Source organism: Diabrotica virgifera, chromosome 5, assembly GCF_917563875.1.
Source record: "Diabrotica virgifera virgifera chromosome 5, PGI_DIABVI_V3a".
In the NCBI taxonomy this organism is placed as follows: domain Eukaryota; kingdom Metazoa; phylum Arthropoda; class Insecta; order Coleoptera; family Chrysomelidae; genus Diabrotica; species Diabrotica virgifera.
This window is the reverse complement of record NC_065447.1, coordinates 84,824,122-84,847,692: the sequence shown is the minus strand read 5'-3', so window position 1 is coordinate 84,847,692 and position 23,571 is coordinate 84,824,122. Positions and strand designations below refer to the sequence as shown.

The 23,571-nt window shown below is 33.4% G+C and overlaps 1 protein-coding gene across 3 annotated transcripts in view; it reads right to left on the bottom strand.

Moving 5' to 3' along the window:
* LOC114324206 (ankyrin repeat and SAM domain-containing protein 1A-like) overlaps positions 1 to 23,571 on the bottom strand; it is a 351,154-nt gene that overhangs the window by 151,984 nt on the left and 175,599 nt on the right. For 2 of the 3 annotated variants that reach the window (XM_028271967.2, XM_028271968.2), the window contains exons 8-9: positions 21,406 to 21,574; positions 10,567 to 10,644 (exon numbers count right to left, since the gene is read on the bottom strand). In XM_028271967.2, coding sequence (XP_028127768.2) covers positions 10,567 to 10,644; positions 21,406 to 21,574 — 247 coding nt within the window. The remainder of the gene's footprint in view (positions 1 to 10,566; positions 10,645 to 21,405; positions 21,575 to 23,571) is intronic. The other variant, XM_028271969.2, reaches the window with a different exon arrangement.

Genomic DNA, 23,571 nt, shown 5'->3' with positions numbered 1-23,571 from the left:
AGTATAACCTATAACTTTTAAAATCGTAGTCAAAATTTTAAATACTTTGCATTATTTTATCAGGTTATACACATTTTAGGTAAGGTACATGTCAAATCACTCAGGCAAAAAATTTTGGATCTCCGATTTGTCTGAAAATTGGTATATAGCTTCTGCGGGACGTAAAAATAAGATATGGTCAAAAAATCTTTTTCTTCTTTTTTTCTCAAAATGTTATTTTATGCGATTTTACAGTGATTTGGTGTTTATTTAAACAAATTTGCATTTTCTGTCGTAAAGTGTCAATGAAAAACATAATATTTTAATAGAAAGGACTCAAAAATGTCATTATATGGCATTAAAACAAGTTATTTTGAATCAAAACAAGTTTTTGATCAAATTTTATAGTGTAAAAAACGTTAAAATACCGTTTTTTACATTTTCCTCCATTCCCAAAATACATCATCATAGATTTGGCTGAAAATTTGCCCACAGATAGCCAAAAGATAGGACTTTAAGTGGTTAGAAGAATTTGAATTATATTACAATACCAAAAAAGTTACATGTAGTAATATCAAACTCAAAAGTATATATTAGTCCAGTCGGTATAGCATTTGACCTTGAATGCCGAGCTGCCCAAAATTTTATTTTTCTGATCTTTAGGGGAGTCAATAGTAGCCTAAATTTAAAATCACGAATGAATTCCTCCGTTACGTTAGCCGGCATCTTGATTTTAAAGGAGAACCTGTTTTGCTCAATATCTCCGCCATTTTTAACTTTTCGACAAAAATGGTAGGAATTGAAATTGTTCCAAATAAATCGTATTTACAATTATTACAATTTCTTTTTAACAATGTTTGTCGTGAGGTCGATATTTTCGAGTTAATTGTACTTACAGTAGACGCCTATATTTTTGACTATAATATTGCATATAACTTTTTTGGTATTGTAATATAATTCAAATCCTTCTCACCACTTAAAGTCCTATTTTGTCTATATGTGGGCAAATTTTCAGCCAAATCGATTATGATGTATTTTGGGAAGGGAGAAAAATGTAAAAAACGGTTTTTTAACGTTTTCTACACCATACAATTTGATCAAAAGCTTGTTTTGAATCAAAGTAACTTGTTATAATGCCATATAATGACATTTTTGAGTCCTTTCTATTAAAATATTATGTTTTTCATTGATACTTTACGACAGAAAATGCAAATTTGTTTAAATAAACACCAAATCCCTGTAAAATCGCATAAAATAACATTTTGAGAAAAAAAGAAGAAGAAGATTTTTTGACCTTAAATATCTTACTTTTTATGTCCCGCAGAAGCTATATACCAATTTTCAGACAAATCGGAGGTCCAAATTTTTTTTGCTCTAAAATTGAGTGATTTGAAATGGAAACATTGATGATGATCGGTCAACCGATTGAAAACTAGTTCTGTTCTGTGATGTAGCCCTGTATAGCGATTTTAACCTTTTATAATGGTAGGGGAGCCCAAGCGGGGATTTTTGCAGTTACTCGAGCGCGTCAGATTATCATATGGTGAGAAACCTGGTACCCTGCAGATGTACCTCTACCATATATTGGCTCTTAACACAGGGGAGTTCGTTAAGGGGGGCCCGAAAAAAAAAATCTATCCTTAAAAAAACTCGAAATTGTCAGATTAAGATACGGTACGTTAAGTACATGCAAAAGAGTACATATTTCAAAAATCTGACGATTTGAGCCGGACGTAAGGAAATGGGTGAGTCCCAAAATTTCACAAGAAAAAAGCGAATATTTCGCGAAATGAATGACAGATCGAAAAACTAAAAAATACTTACTCAATATTTTTTAAAAATCTATCGAATGATACCAAACACGACTTACCAGGGAGAGGGGTGGAGGGTAAATTTATTATTTTAAATACGACTCCCGCGATATTTCGCGAAATGAACATCAGATCGAAAAACTGTAATAGTACATTATATACCGCGGGACTGAAGTAGTACATTTAATCCTGAAGGTAAAGTTTATGGCCCGACCGCAGGGAGGGCCATAATTTACCTGAAGGATTAAATGTACTTCAGTCGCAAGGTATATACGATACTTTTCGTACTTCCGGTATGATTTTATTAATTATTTCAATAATTTCAATCAGTTTTTTCTCTCTTCAACTCATTTAATAAACTGTCTTTAATAGCTATTTGTATAACAAGGGAGGAAAGTGTAACTTTTCCTCCCGAGAATGAAGTTTACTGCCCGACGCGTAGCGGAGGGCAGTAATCATTCAAGGGAGGAAAAGGCACTTTACTCCCATGTTATACATATGGTTTTTCCACCTTCCTCAAATAACAAGTAATTTTGTCATTTTTACTTAATTTATTTATGTAACTAACCAACAAAATTTATTAGAACTAAAACAACAAGTAGGTACAATATAACTGTCAGCTGTCAAATATAAGTCAAATTATTAATGTAAACATTGTTAAATCAAAATAACAATTTACTGTTTTTTACCATTCTGCAAAATATAGGAAGTTTTATAAATAAACGTTAAAATGTATAGATACTCCGTAATAGAAAATAGATATTATACAGGGCGTCAGTAAGTTATATTTCATGAATGAAATATTATGACGTCACTTTTACTTTTCCTCCCTAGGGAGGAAAAATATTTTCCTCCCTAGGGAGGAAAAGTACAACTTTGCTCCCTACAATCAGGTCCGGAAAAGTATACTTTCGGTAGAGGTAGGTGGAAAAATAAGTTACCATAGTAACATTGCGTTGTGACAGTTATAATTTAGAAACATTGTCATTACTAGTGTCATTGTAAAGAAACATTGTTATTGATAATTATTGGTATCATGAGTGAAGAAGGTGTATCTGATATTGATAAAAGAGCAGCCGAAGTAGGTGAAGAATTGTTACCACCGAAATCTAGAAAACTATACGAGCAGCAGTACGATGCTTTTAAAAAGTGGTGCCGCTTAAAAAATGTGAGACAACCTACTGAAAATGCGCTGTTAGTCTACTTCGATGATAAATCAAAAGCGGTTTGTGCCTCAACTCTCTGGGCACATTACTCAATGCTGAAATCGGTTATTAACATTAGAGAAGATATTGATATAAGTAAATTTCCAAAATTATTAGCTTTTTTGAAGAGAAGAAATGAGGGATTTAAGCCAAAGAAGTCAAGAATTCTCACGTCTGAGCAGGTAGATCAGTTCTTACGGGAGGCTCCGGATGATAAATATTTAATGCTTAAGGTAAACTCGTCAGTTACCTGCTGCATTAACCCAGGAAAGACTGGTCAATATGACGAACTGTCACAATATTAATTTGAATATTAACGTTAATTACCATTCTAATTAATTATATTTTTCAATAAAATATCCCTTAAATTCGTTTGTTTGTGATTTAATCGTTCCGGGAGTTTCGTCAATATTTAATCCCGGAGGGATTAAATGTGACACTTTAGTACCTGTCACAAGGGAGTGAAGTTGTCACTTTAGGCCCGGAAGTACGAAAAATACACTTATTCAATATTTAAAAAAAATATATCTAATGGCACCAAACACCACCCCCCACGGAGGTGAGGAGGGGGGTTACTTTAAAATCTTAAATAGGAGCCCCCATTTTTTATTGCAGATTTGGATTCCTTACGTAAAAATAAGTAACTTTTATTCGAAACATTTTTTCGAATTATGGATAGATGGCGTTATAATCGGAAAAAACGATTGTTGGAAATGGAAAATTAAATTTAAAAATGACAAGCGCCCGCTAAAATGGAAAACTTTACTTAACTTTTTTTGGTTTTAAGACCTACTCTTCACAACCCAATAGGTCCCCATAACGCTCGAGTGACTGCACATTTAGCATACTTTGCTCCCCTACCATAAAGGATTTTATGGGTTTTTGTTGTAAAAAGTGTTGCAATTTGTACTTTTCTATCAAAAATGTGGCTCACAACTTCTGTGAAAAACTGGGTTTATTTATATTTTATATATTTTTTGTATTGTACTTTGTAATTTTTTTTTTGCTATAAATACACTCTACATTGATATTATGTATTATTATTTGATTCAGAGTCAGGCTGTTTTCTTCTATATTCGTCGTCTCCGTACTTATAAATTGTTAAAGCCGGAGAAAAAAATATTGTTAGATTTAAAATTTTGTTTATTATTTTATTTCAATTATTTTTAATTGTTTTATTACAGTAAACTTTGTATCTGAGTTTTTCTGTCTTCCTCGTTTTTAATAGATATGTCGCTGTTTTGCGTCTCAAAGGTGGAATTATTGCATCATGGTAATTTCCCTTAAAAGGCAGGGTTGTTGATGTTTGATTCAGAGTTGTGACTGCATAGCTCCACCAATGACGCATGAGATGCAGAAATAGCTATCTGGAGATGGTGGTCCAACTCTGAATCAAATAAAAACAAAAACTGCGGAAATAAAATGTTTTTCGACGTCATACGTTTCTATAATAATTAAGACAGAAGTCAACTAGACGCGTAAAAGAACTAGCTTTATCTCGTACTATCTAACAAGTTAATAGGTTTTCCATATTTTGCGTTATTTTGCTGGTACTTATATTTCATCACTGTATATCCAGATGCATGGATGAATTTATGTTCCTAATGTTTTATTATCTTTTTCATGTTATGAGGTCTTCAACTCGTATACAATAGGTTTGTTCCAACTCGATACAAAACCGTTCTTGAACGGTTCGTGAACCGCGCAGTAATTAAAAATGTGTTACTGCGCATAATTATTTGTTATTGCGCATGCGCGTAACGATTCAATAACGGTTTTGTATCAAGTTGGAACAAACGTATTGTATACAGTGATGAGCACGATAATAACCGGCAAAATAGCTTAAAAGATGGAAAACATCATACATTGCGCAACAAAAAGAGATGAAACTAGTGGAGGTGGAAATTATCGTTAAAAACGTATTAATTAACATTACATATATTCCCACCTTTAGACGTCTCTGACAGGAGTATTTTATATAATTCTACTGTCACAGTGGCAGTTTTCATACTCCTCTGATACGTCTAAAGGTGGAAAACTATGTAATGTAAGCTTATTTTAGACGTTTATAACGATAATTTCCACCTCCACTAGTTTTATCTCTTTTTGTTTGGCAATGTATTATGTTTGGCATATTTTGAGCTATTTTGCCGGTTAGTAGCGCGCTCATCGCTGTATATATAAGTTGTTTGGTTAATCTTTAATCGTTCACTTTATCGAAGGCCCTCTGGGTAATCAATATTAAAACGTTAGTTAACGTCATCATCTTTATCTAGTATTTATATATATATATTCGTAAAGATCAAGCCATGAAAGCAACATAATTAAATAAAATATATAAGCATAAAAATTGGCAACCTAAAGTGAAATCAATGGTAATGAAAAATACTTTGTTAAGCAGGAGATTTCTAAACCCAAAGTTTTGTATATAATGTGTATACGGGGTTGGGATAAAGTATGGAACCAACTAAATAGCTTTGAAACGAAGAAGACGCTATTCAGGAAACTTTGCATGCAAGTACAATGATACATAACGTATCTGGTGCCATATTTTTCTGTGTAAAAATATACAGGGTGTTCCATTTAAATGAAATAGGTTAGTGCAGTTCCGATGAAACCGGAAGTACAGTAGAAAGAAAAAAATATGGCATCAGATGCGTTATGATGTCACTTGCAAGTAAAGTTTCATGAATATAGTCTTTTTCGTTTCAAAGATATACTTGGTTCCATCCTCCATGAAGAGGAAAATCAAATTGAAAAAATCAAATCAAATTTAAATTGAAATCAGACGTGGACTGAGACAGGGATGCGTGTTGTCGCCAATTTTTCTTAATGCCTACTCGGAAGAGATCTTGAAAAAATCTCCTGAGGGTGAAACAGCTGGAATACAGGTAAATTGAGTTTTCATTAACAACATTAGATATACGGATGACACTGTCATCTTAGCTGTAAATATTGGAGATCTTCAGAGGCTGGTGACTAGAATAGCGAAGTTTGGACAAGAATACGGTCTAAAATGAACGTCAAGAAGACAAAGTTTATGAGAATATCAAAAACTCAAAGAAATAACGAGAATCTCTTCATAAACGGATCCAATACCGAACGAGTCGACCAATATGCATACCTTGGAACAATGATCAACTCCACAGGACATTACTTAGAGGAAATCAAAATCAGAATAGAAAAGGCTAGAGCAAATTTTAACAAAATGAGAAAAGTGCTCTGCACAAGAGATTTGAAGTTGGAGCTAAGAGTTAGGTTGGCTAGGTGCTACGTTTTCTCGACTTTGTTTTATGGAATGAAAGCTTGGACCTTTAATGCTGCATCAATGAAAAATCTAGAATCATTCGAGCTGTGGGTGTACAGAGGAATTCTGAAAATATCGTGGACAGAACACGTCACAAACAAAGAGGTTCTGAGAAAGATGAATAAAGAAATGGAAATCTTAAATACCATCAAATTAGGAAAATTGGAATATCTCGGACATATTACACGTGGAGAGAGATAAAACTTGCTCCAATTGATTATGCAGGGAAATATTCAAGGAAAAAGAAGCATAAGGAGACGCAGAATATCGTGGCTGCGCAACCTGAGAGAATGGTACGCATGTACATCAAATGAACTTTTCAGAGCAGCCGTCTCTAAAATCCGAATAGCTATGATGATTGCCGACCTCCGACGCGGAGATGGCACTTAAAGAAGAAGAAGATCCTTCATGCATCCAAAGGAATCCTTCTCCCTATCGATTTTTGAGAGAAAGGTACTACGTAAGATATTCGGAGTGTTCTGTGAGAACGGAATACGGAGGTGTAGATATAACTTTGAATTGCAAAATTAATAGGCAGGACATGTAATATACGAAGCAATAAAGCACTAAAATCGGCCTTACCTCCGAAAAAAAAACGACAAGACGGATCTTAATAATTCTTTTTCTGTTCTATTCGTGAATGCGCCAGGAAACTTTGTGACCCCGAGCCATGATATAATATTGAAAAACTGCATACAAAATATACATTCTTAAAGTGCATCTCAAACAGACAATAAAAAAATTCAGAACTCGTCAATTATCGGCGGAAATGAGTTCAATTTTGTTACTCGGGGGGTTTTTGGGGTCGCTGAAAACGAATATGACGTCAAAAGTTATCTCCGGAGTACCTGTTGCCAAGGGTACTTCCTGTTTACCTCGTCATTAAATTTCATTTAAAAATTAGTCAAAAATCATTACTCGGGGGGTTTTTGGACCGCTAACGACGAATATGACATCGGAAGTGATTTTCGGAGTAATTGGTGCCCAGGGTACCTACTGTTTAGCTCTCTTGTGGAGTTTTCGGCAAAAAAATTATTAAACAATTAGTCAAAAATAATTACGCGGGGATTTTTGGGCTCGCTAACGACGAATATGACATCGGAAGCGATCTCCTGAATACCTGGTGCCCAGGGTACCTACTTCTTATAGAGTTTTCGGCAAATCCATTAAAAAATTAGCCAAAAATCATTACTTGGGGGTTTTTGGGTCGCTGACGACGAACATGACATCGGAAGTGATCTACGGAGTACCCTGGTACTCAGGGTACCTACTATTTACCTCGTTTTCTGAAGTTTTCGGCAAATTCATTAAAAAATTAGTCAAACATCATTAGTTACGAGATAAACAGTAGATACCCTGGACACCAGGTACACCGGAGATCACTTTCGATGTCATATTCGTCGTCAGAGACCCCAAAAACCCCTAAGTAATGAATGTTGACTAATTTTTTAATTAATTTGCCAAAACCTCCAGAAAATGAGGTAAACAGTAGGTACCCTGGGTACCAAGTACTCTGTAGAGCACATCCGATGTCATATTCGTCGTCAGCGACCCAAAAAACGCCGAATAAGGATTTTTGACTCCGAGTCCCCAAAAATACCCGAGTAATTAATTGATGGATTCGACCCGAGTAATTATTTTTGACTAATTTTTTAATAAATTTTTTGCCGAAAACAAGACGAGGTAAACAGTAGGTACCCTGTGCACCAGGTACTCCGGAAATTACTTCCGATGTCATATTCGTCGTTAGCGGACCCAAAAACCCCCGAGTAATGATTTTTGACTAATTTTTAATGAATTTGCCGAAAACCCCACAAGACACAGTAGGTACCCTGGGCACCAGGTACTCCGGAGATCACTTTTGACGTCACATTCGTTTTCAGCGACCCCAAAAACCCCCGAGTAACAAAATTGAACTCATTTCCGCTGATAATTGACGAGTTCTGATTTTAGTTATTGTCTGTTTGAGATGCACTTTAAGAATGCATTTTTTGTATGCAGTTTTTCAATATTATATCATGGCTCTGGTTCACAAAGTTTACTGGCGCATTTACGAATCGAATGCAAAAAGAATTATTAAGATCCGCCTTGTCCTTTTTTTTTCGGAGGTTCAGTGCTTTATTGCTTCGACTATAACCCGGGCCCAGGAAGCCAACATGATAAAAAAGGTTCCAACGTGGAAGAAAGACGGGGTAGAGCAAAGCTGAGGTGGATAGACGGGGTAACATAGGATGCTGATAAGATCGGTGTTGCCAATGAAAAATCCCACAAAGGGGCAGATCATAATGGCGCAGAATGCTTGAAAAGGCCAAGGCCCTTTAATAGTCCAGGGCGCATCTGTTTTGAGATGGACGTTGAGAGGTGACTCAAGTTTTTTTGCAGAAATTGCTTGAAAATAACTCAAATAATAATATTTGCGTTATCCTCCCAATCAAAATGGTCCGGAACATTGTTTAAATAATCAAAATGTCAAAATATGAAGAAAAAATTCGATTTTTTATTGGTTTTTTGATTATAACTTTAAAACTATTCATTTTTGAGAAAAGTTGTACTGACATAAAAGTTGCGTAGTTAAATTTTCTACAATATAGAATTGGTTAAAGATTTAAAAAATAGTGACCCTTGTTGCAAAATAACAATAATTGCGAAAAAAAAAACATACAAAAACAAGTATTCGCATTTTACGTTTTTCAACTATTTATGCTACACTTAGGACCTTCATATTTTACCCAGAAAAACTTTATGATATAGTGAAACAACACTGTAAATTTCATTAAGATCGGTTTAATAGATTTTGCAAAATAAATTTTGCAATCCAGCTTTCGCAAAAAAAATTCATTTCTTTAAAATGTTGCAGGACTGAAAATAAAGCAGATGCAAGTTTAATTTTTTTTGCTTATAGAAGTGTTCCTGTATCTTTCATTTGCAATTTGCAAAATTAAAATCGATTAATTACCACGGCGGCGTCAGGAAATTTTTTAAATAAACATTAATTTTTGGTGCTACGCGCAGGACAGCCGTGTTCGATTCACACAAGTTGATTTCCACCAAAATTTCTTCCAATCTTTATCTAATATATTATTTTCTTACTCTATATTTTGTTGTATTTTAATATTTTAATTACACAAAAACCAAACTATTTTTTTTACTGTTTGTGAAATATTGTTTAAACAATTGCATATGTTTAAAAATAATAAACTTTTATTCTCTAAGTTAAAATATATGAAGAAAGAAAGTTTTTGCTAAAAAAAGTGTTATTTCAAAGGATAGAGTATGTGTTTTTATTTTGCAATAAACAAACTTATTTATTCATATCGAAATGTAATAAAAATTAAAATGTATAAATCATTATCAAAGGTTATTGGAATGCCCAATCGAAGCAAACTATCCGCTGTCCTGCGCGTAGCACCAATAATTAATGTTTAATTAAAAAAATTCTTGACGCCGTGGTTGTTGATCGATTTTAATTTTGCAAATTTCAAATAAAAGGTACAGTACAATTCTATACGCAAAAAAAATTCAATTTGCTATCTGCTGTATTTTCAGTCCTGTAACATTTTGAAAAAATGAATTTTTTTTGCGAAAGCTGGATTGCAAAATTTATTTTGCAGAATTTATTGAACCGATCTTAATGAAATTTACAGTACTGTTTTACTGCATCATAAAGTTTTTCTGGGTGAAATATGAAGGTCCTAAGTTTAGCATAAATGGTTGAAAAACGTAAAATGCGAATACTTGTTTTTGTATGGTTTTTTCACAATTATTGCTATTTGGCAACAAGAGTGACTATTTTTAAATCTTTAACCAATTCTACATTGTAGCAAATTTTATTACGCAACTTTTATGTTAGTACAACTTTTCTCGGAAATGAATACTTTTAAAGTTACAATCAAAAACGAAGAAAAAAATCAAATTTTTCCTTCATTTTTTGACATTTTGATTATTTAAACAATGTTCCGGTCCTTTTTGAGAGGGAGGATAACTCAAATATTAATATTTGATATATTTTCAAGCAATTTCTGCAAAAAAAAATTGAGTCACCTCTCAACGTCCAAATGTACTAATATTTTTACAGATCCGCCCTGGTCTATAAGGCATTATGATGATCATGATAACTTGGTTCCATACCACTTGTTTATACACTTTTTGAGTATTGCTCTTTTTATACAAGTTAAATTAATGTGATTTTCGATGATTTATGTAACTACAAAATGACAAAAGCGTTAACTACTAACTAACAAAATAAATCTATAATATAGCTTACACTCTTAAATTTGTCATCGGTACGTAAGTGTCTTCATTTTCATTTACATCTCGTGATGGTGCATTTCGGTGATTCATGCTGTGGAAAAACCATGCAAAACCAAAAATAAACAAGTGTGTAATTGTGAATTATGTATATACAAGTGTTTTTATATTACAAAATTAAATAAATAGACTGGCATTGTTTACTAGATTTTCATTTAAACCTTCATACTTATTATGAAAAAAACTGAAATTTTTTAATGATAACTATGGAGAATGATGTCAAACTGCATAACTGTGTTATCATTCTTATATCACACAATGATGAAATTTTACAACATAATTTGTTGCATGTTGCTTTTTAAGAAATCAACCAATAGATCATAATTATTTCTATCAAAATAAGTTACTAATAAGAGTTATAATGTTGACACACTTGTACAACATAATATGCTGCACCAATTATAACCTCTAGAAAATTTAGCATGTTAATTTCCCCGAAAAAGTCAAAATGCATGGTTATGCATTCTAAGCAAATCTACTAAGGTGTAAATTAGAGCTGGAGGGTCAGATAATAGAACAAGTGATGGAGTTTAAATATCTAGGCATTACACTATCTAACTACATAAAGCTAGAAACAGAAGTGGAAGATTCAAGTGAATAGAGCAAACAGAGCCGCAGGTTGACTGAATGGAACAATATGGAGAAATAAAAATAAAGAAAGGCAGAATTCACAAAACAGTCATCAGACCAATAATAACATGCGCGGCAGAAACAGAAGAATGCTAGAAACAGAAGAGATGAAAACCCTTCGCGAAATCGATGGTAAGACACTATAGGCCAGGGTAATAAGACAAAAATATACCCTGTTCGTGACACTTCAGCAGCCAGGGTACTGAAGCGTTTTTTCAATACCTATAGAAACAAATTATAACTATTTCCTGCGTAGGATCTGGCGGCCATTTTTATTTATAAACAATTAACTGTCAAAAAATGGCATTTTCCACTTTTTTTCAAATCAACGGAAAACAGTAAAACTTATGATTTTTTAGTACAAATATCTTCCGAGATTATGGAAAAAGCTTTAAAATGACGTATTACAAAGTTTGATATACTCATTTATTGTTAATGTAATTGTGAAAAAAGTTCGGAATTGCAAAAAAAAATTATTTTCGCAATAACTGTTGTAAAAATTAGTGTACAGCTTTTAAATTTTTGTCAAATAAGGGTTCTTTGGTGCATAACATGTGATAAAAATTTCAAAGTGATTCATTCAATTGTTTAAATTTTATTCAAATTGTTTATCCCAGAGAGCATTATTTTTGCAATAACATAAGTCAGAAGAAAAGGACGTTAGAACCATTCCACAGGTGTCAAATGAAAGAGCATGAGCTATATTTTCAACTTGGTTTAAAAAAGTGAATAAAAAATGCATTTATTAGTAATAAATAATTATGCAAAAGTATCGTCAATTTTTCTTTATAAACTTTTTGAATAACTTTTTCCAAAAAAAATTAACTTTTTTACCCTGTTTTCAGTGCACAACTACCAAGTAATGTTATCTATATCATAATTGATAAAAAATTGTAATAAATATGTATAATTTCTTATATAACAAAATAAAAAGTTTATAAGGAAAGATTTACGATACTTTTGCATAATTATTTATTACTAATAAATACATTTTTTATTCACTTTTTTTTAACTAAGTTGAAAATATAGCTCACGCTCTTTCATTTGACACCTGTGGAATGGTTCTAACGTCATTTTCTTCTGACTTATGTTATTGCAAAAAAAAATGCTCTCTGGGATAAACAATTTGAATAAAATTTAAACAATTGAAAGAATCGCTTTGAAATTTTTATCACATATTAAGCAACAAAGAACCCTTATTTGACATAAATTTCAAAGCTGTACACTAATTTTTACAACAGTTATTGCGAAAATAATTTTTTTTGCAATTCCGACCTTTTTTCGCAATTATATTAACAATAAATGGGTATATCAAACTTTGTAATACGTCATTTTAAGCTTTTTCCATAATCTCGAAGATATTTGTACTAAAAAAAACCATAAGTTTCCCTGTTTTCCATTGATTTGGAAAAAAAAGTGAAAAATGCCATTTTTGACACTTCATTATTTATAAATAAAAATGGCCGCTAGATCCTACGCAGGAAATAGTTACAATTTCCTCTTATAGGTATTACCTGTCAAAAAAACGCTTCAGTACCCTGGCTGCTCGAGTGTCATGGAAAAAACCTTATTACCCTGGACTACTATGGCACAGAGCTAGAAGTACAGATATACGACGGAGATGCAAGGTGGAAAACAGTAAGAACTGGGCAAGAAACAAGAGTAGAATGGAACCACCACATAAGCCGAATGACAAATAGAGTAGTAAAAACGGAGACGGTTCCCCAATAGGAAGACGATCAGTGGGAAGACCACGAAAACGATGGAACGACAACTTACCGGAGGCACATTGAAAAAACAGACACATTCATGCCTATAGAAAAAGAAGAAGAAGAAAAAGAAAATTGACTGATTGAGGAAACTTTAGTTCGATTAAGGAGGAAATTAACCAAGTTCTTTAGTTGACACTAAGTTTAAATTTTTATGAAATTTAAGTATAGTTTCAATCTGCCAACATCAGGTTGGGTAGGTATCGGTTCAGTAGCTTAGTGTTCATGTTGTCGGTCCCAAACCGGGATAAAGGAAGGCGTTCGAAAATGTGACTACTAACCTACCTAGCCAACAAGAATACTTACATATTCGGATCATTGTATCGAAATTGGATTAATTCCTTAACATCCATTAATTTTTTACATAAATTCCATACCCTTTTAACCCTTAACTACTGACGTAATGTTTCACGACGTAGACTCTGACATGCGGTATGTCATGCCGTTGCCTATTATCCTCTGTTTTCAATATGAATTTGTCTTATATCATTGTATTTGCTTTTCACATCAACGGTTTCACAACTTTTGTGAGCGGCCGTGGAGTAACGGCAATACCGCTGGCCTCATACGCCAGTGCACGTGGGTTCGAGCCCTGCCAAAGACAAACCATTTTCATTTCCAATAATGACACGAGCCGTCTCACCGTGCCTCGGAGAGCACGTAAAGCCGTCGGTTCCCCTGGGCTAGTGTACATCGGCACTAGTTACTTGAAACAGGGTTAAAGATGTAAATGGCGCCGGAACTGTCCGAAAGGATCTCCCCGGCAAAAATTCCATACGATATTATTATTATTACATCAACAGTTGATGTGAAAGTAGTAGTTACTACGGAATGATTCTTCACAATGCTGTAGAATAAAATACTGCTCCATATAAAATAAACTTTTTTTTTCAAGAAAATTATGAACGCAAGCATAATATTAAAAAAAATGATGGGGGTTCTTACAAAATACTTTATAAACTGAATTACAAAACAAACTAGTATTAGTAACTAAAAAATAGTAAAATATTGTAAAAAGCATTTGAAAACAACTGGATGAACTTGCTGCCATACTAATAGCGAAAGAATAGAGAATAGACTGCTTTTAACTATAGAAACGTAAACACTGCTATGCGGCACGTGATACCGCAGAAAACTTTACGTCACCGTAGCTCAGACACTAAACCATACTAAAACTGCAAAAGTTGGGAGCAGGTACAACTAAACACCACTTAAAGGTACACAGATGGTGTTCTAGGAATCTTTTATAAAACGCGGTATGACATACTGTATGCCAGTGGTTAAGGGTTAAGGATTATAATTATTAACTGTATTGCCGAATAGTTTTGATGCTGACTGACAGTACGACAATGCTGACACATGCCACTAGTCTTTCTGGTCCCAACTTTTCTTTTCAAAATGGTATCCATAGGAAAACAATTAGACTTTTGTTGGGTATCTCAATAATTCTTTATTGAATGTTTTTAAATAGTAATTGTATAGTTCGGTATGTTTCCTATGGCGTTGGCAACCCGACCCATTTCCCACTTTTCTTTAAATTAATTAGCAAATAATAGAAGTTCTCCTAAATATCATAAAAAATATTGAAAATATCTACCAAAACAACAAAATGGAAGTCAGAATATATGGACAACTTACAGAATCTTAGACGTAGGCAGCAGAATAAGACAGGGGAGACTCATTGTGTCACATATTCTTCAATTTAATTATGGATGAAATCATCAAAATTGACAACAAAGGAGGAGGATACAGAATGGGAAACAAGAAGTAAAAAGGCTCGGTTACGCATACAACGTAATATTTATAGCCCAAGATGAATATAGTCTGCAAAGGACTAGTCTATAGCTTATGAAGCTATTAGACGGAGAGCTAGAGCCGAAAAATCATAGTCATACGTAATATGGAGTTTTTCCTGTGAAATGTGTCCATTGTATATTGAAAATTATGAACCCTTTCAGGCTGACACCTCAGTGGATACAGGAAGTAGCAATAAGGGATGAAAGGGAAAAGTTAGTGCAGTCATTAAAGGTTTTCATCTCCTATTTTGTTAAACCTCCATCGATTTCCATTAAAATTGGTGACTAGTTAGAGCATACCTAAAGAAACAAAACTGATTTGGTGCCAACTTGCACTTTTACCCTGGGGGTGGATACCTATTCTCGGGGGTGAAAACTATTTTATTAAAAATAACCCCACAAATCGATAGAGGGACAAATTTTAAGCAAAATTTGTTATATCAAGGTATTAAAATAAATCAATACTTTTTGAGTTATTAAAGATTAAAGATTTGAATTTTTTGTGAAACAAATGCATGGTGTAAAGCGGTTTTTCAAAAATAATTCAAAACCTAAGTTTTAACAAAATAGTTATGATTACCAAAATTGAAGATAATAAAAAATCGAATAGATTCTGTACGTGAAAGACATTTTAGAATTAATTAAAATGAGTTATCAAATCTAAGTACGAGTATTCAAGCTTAAATAACGGGAAAACGATGCATTTTATAAAATATACATACTTACTAAACACTTGTCAAAGTACTCAAGAATACCTATCAAGTGAGCTCCAGATGAAGTTGATAACATCAAAGCTAAGTAAGTGATGGTGAAAATAAGAGGACCTTTTCGATTTTTTTTTTTACGAAAAAGTGAAAATTAAAACATACGCTATTTATATATTTTTTTGAAATTAGTTGCAGAAAACAGAATAATTTTCAAAGGAATTTCGGGAATGAAGTTACGATTATAATTTAATAATTAAATTTTAATTTTAATTTTTAATAATATTTAATTTTTCTTTTGCAGTTTTCAATTTTTTTTTCAATAACTAATTTCACAGCAGTATCTCTATCAATTGTACAATTTATTTTAAGCACGCAAGTGTATTTGTTGCCATGTTGAAAACAGTTATATTTTTTGGAGTATATAATACAAGAATAAAAAACCGCTAAACGCCGTAAAAATGAGTGGCGCATAAAATATTCCAGCTACAAAAGATCTGATATGAATATTACGTGGCGCGAAAATGGATTTTCATTTGATGCAAAACAAAATTCTAGTTTTATTTTAAAAGATTTTTCCATAATATTTGCTAAATTTGAAGTAAACGCGCCACAAAAGAGTAACTTTGATACAGTTTGCATTTTAAAACTCTTTTGTGGCGCGTTTACTTCAAATTTAGCAAATATTATGGAAAAATCTTTTAAAATAAAACTAGAATTTTGTTTTGCATCAAATGAAAATCCATTTTCGCGCCACGTAATATTCATATCAGATCTTTTGTAGCTGGAATATTTTATGCGCCACTCATTTTTACGGCGTTTAGCGGTTTTTTATTCTTGTATCAGGAGTTTTTCAAAGTTATTTATAAATTAAATGTATGAAGTTGAATGCAATGTTCCCCTATTACTAGTGTTGAATTACGAAGTCGTGTCCCGCTGTCCCGGACAAGGCTTCCGGGTCATCCGAATTTTCAACTAATTTTTTTTCTTCTACGACGCTACAGCCCAAATTGAGCCTTGGCCTCCTTTATTTTTTGCCTCCACCCTTGTTGTTTGTATGTGGCTGCTCTTCTCCATACACGGACTCCTAAAAGTGCTTGTGCGTCGCTGTTTACTGTGTCTTCCCAGCCCTTTCTTGGCTTTCCAACCGGTCTTTTTTCCAGCATTCTAGCGTTCAGTGCTCTTTGTAATACTAGTACAACATAAAAAATTTCCTTTTTTAAGAACGATTTCCGGATTGGGAGTCGAAACGTCAAAAACTAAGAAAAATGTAGTTATAATTACAATCAATTGTTGCTTAATCCCAACAAAATATCATTGTCAACATAAAAATGTTAAATTATCCATAAAATGATGATATTAAAGTTCTATATTTGAAAAACATGGCCCGATTTTCATTGAAAAGTCCCGGATTTTAAGTATTTTTTTCAGCTTTGTCCCGAGTTCGACTGAATTGGAGTTGGTCACACTACCTATTACACGTCAAGCTTTATAAATGGTCACCTTTGTTGCATTATATCCCAAATAATCTAGTATCTATCGAATGTACACTAGATTTTTTTCTATTCGAAATAGATTGAAACAAAAATATTGAGATGGCCGGTAAATGAAATCGGATTGCCTGTTGCCAGATCAAATTTAGCTTCGTAACCACTACAACTACTTAAACCATTTCGGGAATAATCGTTAATTGGATTATACTTTTATAGCTTAATAACTTCTAAACGGCTTAACCGATTTTGATCAGTAAACATGAGTTTGAAACGTATTGACCAGTAGTATCTGATGGATCTAAGGTCAAGTATGATAACTGAAGCTATTACAGGAACTATTGATCTTAAGAAACCGTTTTTCCCACAGGAAATAGATTTTATCATACTTATGAAGCCTATAAACTAAAAATTCGAACTTTCCCGGATATAAGGTATACACCGTTAGATTCGTCTTGAGTCCTTCTACAAACGCTAAGTTATTGGCGCAATTCGTAGGTTGAAATGTTGAGTAATTGTCGAAAAACCAAAATTTTCAAAGTTTAGTTTTTCAGTTTTTCGGCGATACTGAGCCGTGCGTATGTCTGATCCTGACAGCTTAGACACCATTTAAAAGCTTAACTCAACTCTATGGATTTGGTGTATTTGCGGTTTTCCTGTCTCTTCTTGAACCGAAGATATATACCCCAAAAAAATATGCTGTTTTGTACCTACCAAGTCCTATAGCTGGCTTATGGGTGGTCAAAAGTCACAAACTACACCGGTTCTAAATCGGCCCTGACCCCCTCTTCAAACACAGAGAAAAAATATCAAATGGGTTTAACTTTTAAACACACATACATACATATCCACAAACATTTTCTCTTTTTTAAATAAAAATTGAGTCACATTTCTAAGCTCTATAACTTTTGAATGGTATAACCGATTTTCAAAATTAGACATGCGTTGGAAAGGTAATGATCAGTTCTATTAGAAGCCGCAAAGGTTGGACTTAATTTTTAAAATTTTTGGGAATTTTGGGGACGAGAACGAAAAACAGACCCTAAATAGGAAGGGCCGTAAAATCTACACCCTTGGACCAAAATCGATGATTGACATATAAATCGGTGAGTCTTTTTCTGAACTTTAAGATGGGAGTTGGCCCAATTTTCAATTCAGTCAGATTTAAAAAATCGAAAATTTCGTGTATAATATAGTGTTGCGTGTAGGGGGGTGTGGGTGTGCGCCACTGGCGAGAACTGCCGTTCTCTGGTAATGTTCAAAATTAGACATGAGTTGGAAAGGTAATGATCAGTATTGTTAGAAGCCGCAAAGGTCGGACTTAAATTTTCGAAGTTTTTGGGAGTTTTGGGGACCAGAACGAAAAACAGACCCTAAATAGGAAGGGCCGTAAAATCGACACCCTTGGAATAAAATGGATGGTTGACATATGAATGGGTGAGTCTTTTTCTTAACTTGAAGATGGGAGTTGGCACAATTTTCAATTCAGTCATATTTAGAAAATTGAAAATTTCGTGCATATAATAATGTCGCGTGTAGGGGGTGTATTTCTGAGCCACTGGCGGGAACTGCCGGTCTCTGGTAATTTATTCGATATAAAACTAACAGCTTCGATAACCACTAAATCGAAAACTATTAATTTTATGAAAAAAATGTATAATGAACATTTTTTGCTTATAATTAATATTTTTACCAGCATTTGCGGTCAAAATATAATAAAAAATTTCCACCCTCGAGATGAGGTGACAACCACCCCATGGTAAAAGCGTATTTCTGCATCATATAGATTTTGATCCTTGGACTATCCACTACTTATTGTCAAATTTTCAAACAAATCTATCCATTCTGTAAAAATTGCTAAGTGAAAAATTACAGTTCCTGGACTAATTATACATTTGGAGCTCTATAACTTCTGAACGGCTTACCTGATGTTGATCACCAAACATGAATTTGAAACGTATTGACAAGTAGTATCTGATGCATCCAAGATCGAGTGTGATAACTGAACGTATTACAGGAATTATTGAGCTTGAAAACCCGTTTTTCCCATAAGAAATAGATTTGATCATACTTATGAAGCCTATAACTTAAAAATTCGAATTTTCCCAGATATGAGGTATACACCGTTAGACGCGTCCTGAGTCCTTCTACAAACGCTCAGTTATTGGCGCAATTCGTAGGTTGAAATTTTGAGTAATTGTCGAAAAACCAAAATTTTCAAAGTTTAATTTTTCAGTTTTTTGGCTATGGTGAGCAGTGTGTATGTCTCAGCTTGATCACTTATGCGCCATTTAAAAGCTTAACTCAACCCTATTGATTTGGTGTATTTGCGGTTTTCCTGTCTTTCGTTAAACCTAAGATATATACGCCCAAAAAATATGCTATTTTGTATCTACCTAGCCCTCTAGCTGGTTTAAGGGTAGTCAGAAGTCAAAAATTAGACCGGTTATGAATCGGCCCTCACACATTCTTGAAACACAGAAAAAATTATTCAGATCGGTGTAACTTTTCCACACACATACATACATACATACATACATATCCACAAACATTTTCCATTTTTTAAATAAAAATTGAGTCATATTTCTGAGCTCGATAACTTTTGAATGGTATAACCGATTTGCAAAATTTAACATGCGTTGGAAAGGTAATTATCTGTGCTATCAGAAGCCGCAAAGGTCGGGCTTAAATTTTTGAAATTTTTGGGAGTTTTGGGGACGAGAACGAAAAACAGGCATTAAATGGGAAGGGCCGTAAAATCCACACCCTTGGACCAAAATTGATGGTTGACATATGAATGGACGAGTCTTTTCCTAAACTTTAAGATGGGGTTTGGCCCAAGTTTAAATTCAGTCAGGTTTAGAAAATCGAAAATTTCGTGTATATATAGTGTCGCATGTAGGGGTGTTGTGCGCCACTGGTGAGAACTGCCGTTCTCTGTGGATATTCAATACAGCCGACTCCGAAATAACAGTAGCAAGTATCTATAAAATAGCGTCTATTTAAGAGCACATGCGTGAAGTTACGGATGATAAAAAGAACGTATTAATTAATTGTATGTTAGTAAAATATTATTTTTATATTATTTCGATATTTAATTGAATTTTTTTTTATCAATATAAACTGAATATGTCCAGAAACTAGGGGTGTCCAATAATGGATACATTTGACATATTCGAATACATTTTTGCTAAATTTTATATAAATGTCTTATAAACAATTTAAAAAAATTATATAAATAATATAATAATTAAGCTCCAAATTTTTGGAGCCTAAACTTTGAAAAATAATTGTAGAATAATGTTTAATGGTATCAACTTCTCCGGGAGCTCATTCGATACATATTTCTGAGTACTTTGACAAGTGTTTAGTAAATATATTTTATAAAATGTATCGTTTTCCCGTTATTTAAGCTTGAATATTTAGATTTGAGTACTAGCCGAAAAAAATATACATTCAATCACCTATAACTGCTCACTTATAAGCTATATTAAGAGTGAGCTTAATTAATTCTCAAAGGTTTTTCGAATGAGAAATCTCTTTTATTTTTTATTATCTTCAATTTTGGTAATCATAACTATTTTGTTAAAACTTACAGTTTTTGAATTATTTATGAAAAACCGCTTGACACCATGCATTTGTTTCACAAAAAATTCAAATTTTTATCTTTAATAACTCAAAAAGTATTGATTTATTTTAATACCTTAATATAACAAATTTTGCGTAAAATTTGTCCCTCTATCGATTTGTGGGGTTATTTATAATAAAATAGTTTTCACCCCCCGAGAAGGGGTATCCACCCCCAGGGTAAAAGTGCAAGTTGGCACCAAATCAGTTTTGTTTCTTGAGGTATGCTCTAACTAGTCACCAATTTTAATGCAAATCGATTGAGGTTTAACAAAATAGGAGGTGAAAACCTTTAATGACTGCACTAGCTTTCCCTTTTCATCCCTTATTGCTACTTTCTGTACCCACTGAGGTGTCAGCCTGAAAGGGTTCATAATTGTCAATATACAATGGACACATTTCACAGGAAAAACTCCACATTACTAGTGACGATGATTTTTCGGCTCTAGCTCTTAGACTATATGGACTAGGCTAAAGCTAACAGCTTCAAAAATAAAGAAGTAACAAATTTTTACATTAATACTTTTTGTTCTCTCTTAAAGTTGTGTATTCTTACGTTTTCAGATTTAGTTTCTCCTGTTTTATAAAGCTGAGGATGACTGTTTATAAAGCTTAAAGTTTTATAAAGCTGAGGTGATGGCGAAACGCGTCCTGGACTTTATTATATAAAAATATTGTTTTTTTTTTCTAGTTTTTAATTTCTGTGTTAAATGAAAATCAGTAACAGAAATACTTAAAAAAATCTACTTAACAAAAAGTAAAAAAAAAATAAAACTTACATAGAAATTCCAGATACTCCCGAAACCCTTCTATCGTCGAACGCTTCCGGAGGTCGAGCGTGCCTCTGGAGGAAATCTCCCCATCGTTGGGGGGAAGTACCGGGTGAAGGGTCGGTGGTAATAGAACGGGCGTTCTTCGATGACGGCCGCACGTTCTCGTAGGGACTACCTAAGAAATAAAAAAAAGATGGTTACCCATTGCTTCATATGGTCCACAATAAAAAGGTGTGCAGTTAAATGATGTATTTTTTGATTGTATGGTCAAATTATACTACACTAATGGTAAAATGGAGATAGTGGTCACTCTAGGTCTAAATAAAAGCTTTCAATTAGTGAATCAATGGGGGCATATCCAATTTTGCTAGTGACGTATTGCTAATATGAAAGACAGCTTCCTTAGTATCTTTTTTAATAGTTTTTTTAACAACATCCAAGAAGGTTAACAATTTAGTTTAAATTAAAAATAAGCAAGTCAAAACATATTAACAAGTACTGAATCACTCACTGGTCACAAGTAACACGGAAGAGTAAGAGTTAGAACAGGATACTATTAAGTACATACGCAAATATCGCTGACACTTAGGCTAATGGTAGACAAAAACACAATCATATGTAATACTGTCGCAGACACTGTTGACAACATTGCAGAAAGTGTGGTATATCACGTCGCGTCAGTTTTTTCATGCGTTCCTGGCATCTGCAGGTTCCTATGCAAAACATCTTTAGACGCAGATCACGTAGCTCTTGAAAGGAGCTGATTGGCTCGGTAGACCTTTCCACACTGCGACCTGTAAGATCTATGTAGGTGTATACCCTACATCACGTGACCTGACGTTTGTCAATACTCTTCAAATTTTAGACCGAAATATTTGAATTCTCATGGTATCAAATTTTCTAGCTAATTTCCAGAGCTGGTGTTCATATATTATGTCCAACTAGGTTTTATTATTGCTTTGGAGTTTAGATATAAACGTTTTATTAGTAGATGGACGTTAATTTTTCTGAGTATCCAATAAAGTTTTCTGTAGATAGGACCTAGGTTTAGCCTCATTGTCCACATGTGTTGATCCATGTTAATATATTATTGAGATGGGTGCCTAGATATTTAATTCCTTTTGTGCTAAAACATGTCAGTCAAAAAAGTTTATTTGTGCTGTATTATGAAATCTACTCGTGAACGCATAATTCAGAGGTGATAAGGTTAATTCCTTTGAGATGAGGACATATATTATATATAGAGGTAGCGCAGACGAATCAAACCATGTTATCAATAATCATAAAGGTACGTATCCATACGTTTGGTGTTCCGTGTAGCTGCTCAAATGGATACGGCATGCGCTCTCCCCTACATAACCGCAAACCGGTTGAATCGAAGAGGGTGAGCGCCGAGCGGCGAGCACCAACATATCCACTACGTGGAGCTGCTACACGGAGCACCAACGAATGGATACGTACCTTCATACTAACATAGCAATACAAAAAACTGTCTGAGATTCGAATATATAACATTTTTTTTTTCAAATTTTTGTATGTTGTATTTTATTTTCATCGAAGCTAATTTTTTGGCTATTTTCTATGGAATGTGAGAATTTTATAAAGATCGGGTGGTTATAAGTAAGTATCGTATCATGCAAATACATTTTCACGTTTGTGGTATGACTTCAAGAAGAATTACAATATAAATAATCTTGTACGTAGCTAATAATGATAAATTACACAATATTACGGTAGATTTAATGTGGTCAGGTGGATTGATATAGATACGGATGCTAGCGTTGCATTTATCTCGGTAATGTCGTGGTAAGAGTATAGTAATAGTAATTACTTCCGTGTTAGATAAGATGTACGTAATTCCGCAATGAATTGTTTAAAGTTTTTATGTCTATAAATGAATGTACATATTGTTGTGATCTTGATTATTGATATGAGATAATAATTTTATATGTCATTTAATTTAATCAATGCTTTAATAATAATCTAATTAATTTACCAGATCACATATCAATATGTTTTCAATCTCAGGGCTTTTTTATAAAATTAATTACTTACATACGTGGCTTCTAAGTATTTCTTAATGGTTCCTAATCGGGATAGGAAAGAAAAGAGTAGAATAATAACACATATGGGTTACAATTGTAATCAAACTATTGTTTATTTTATTTAAAT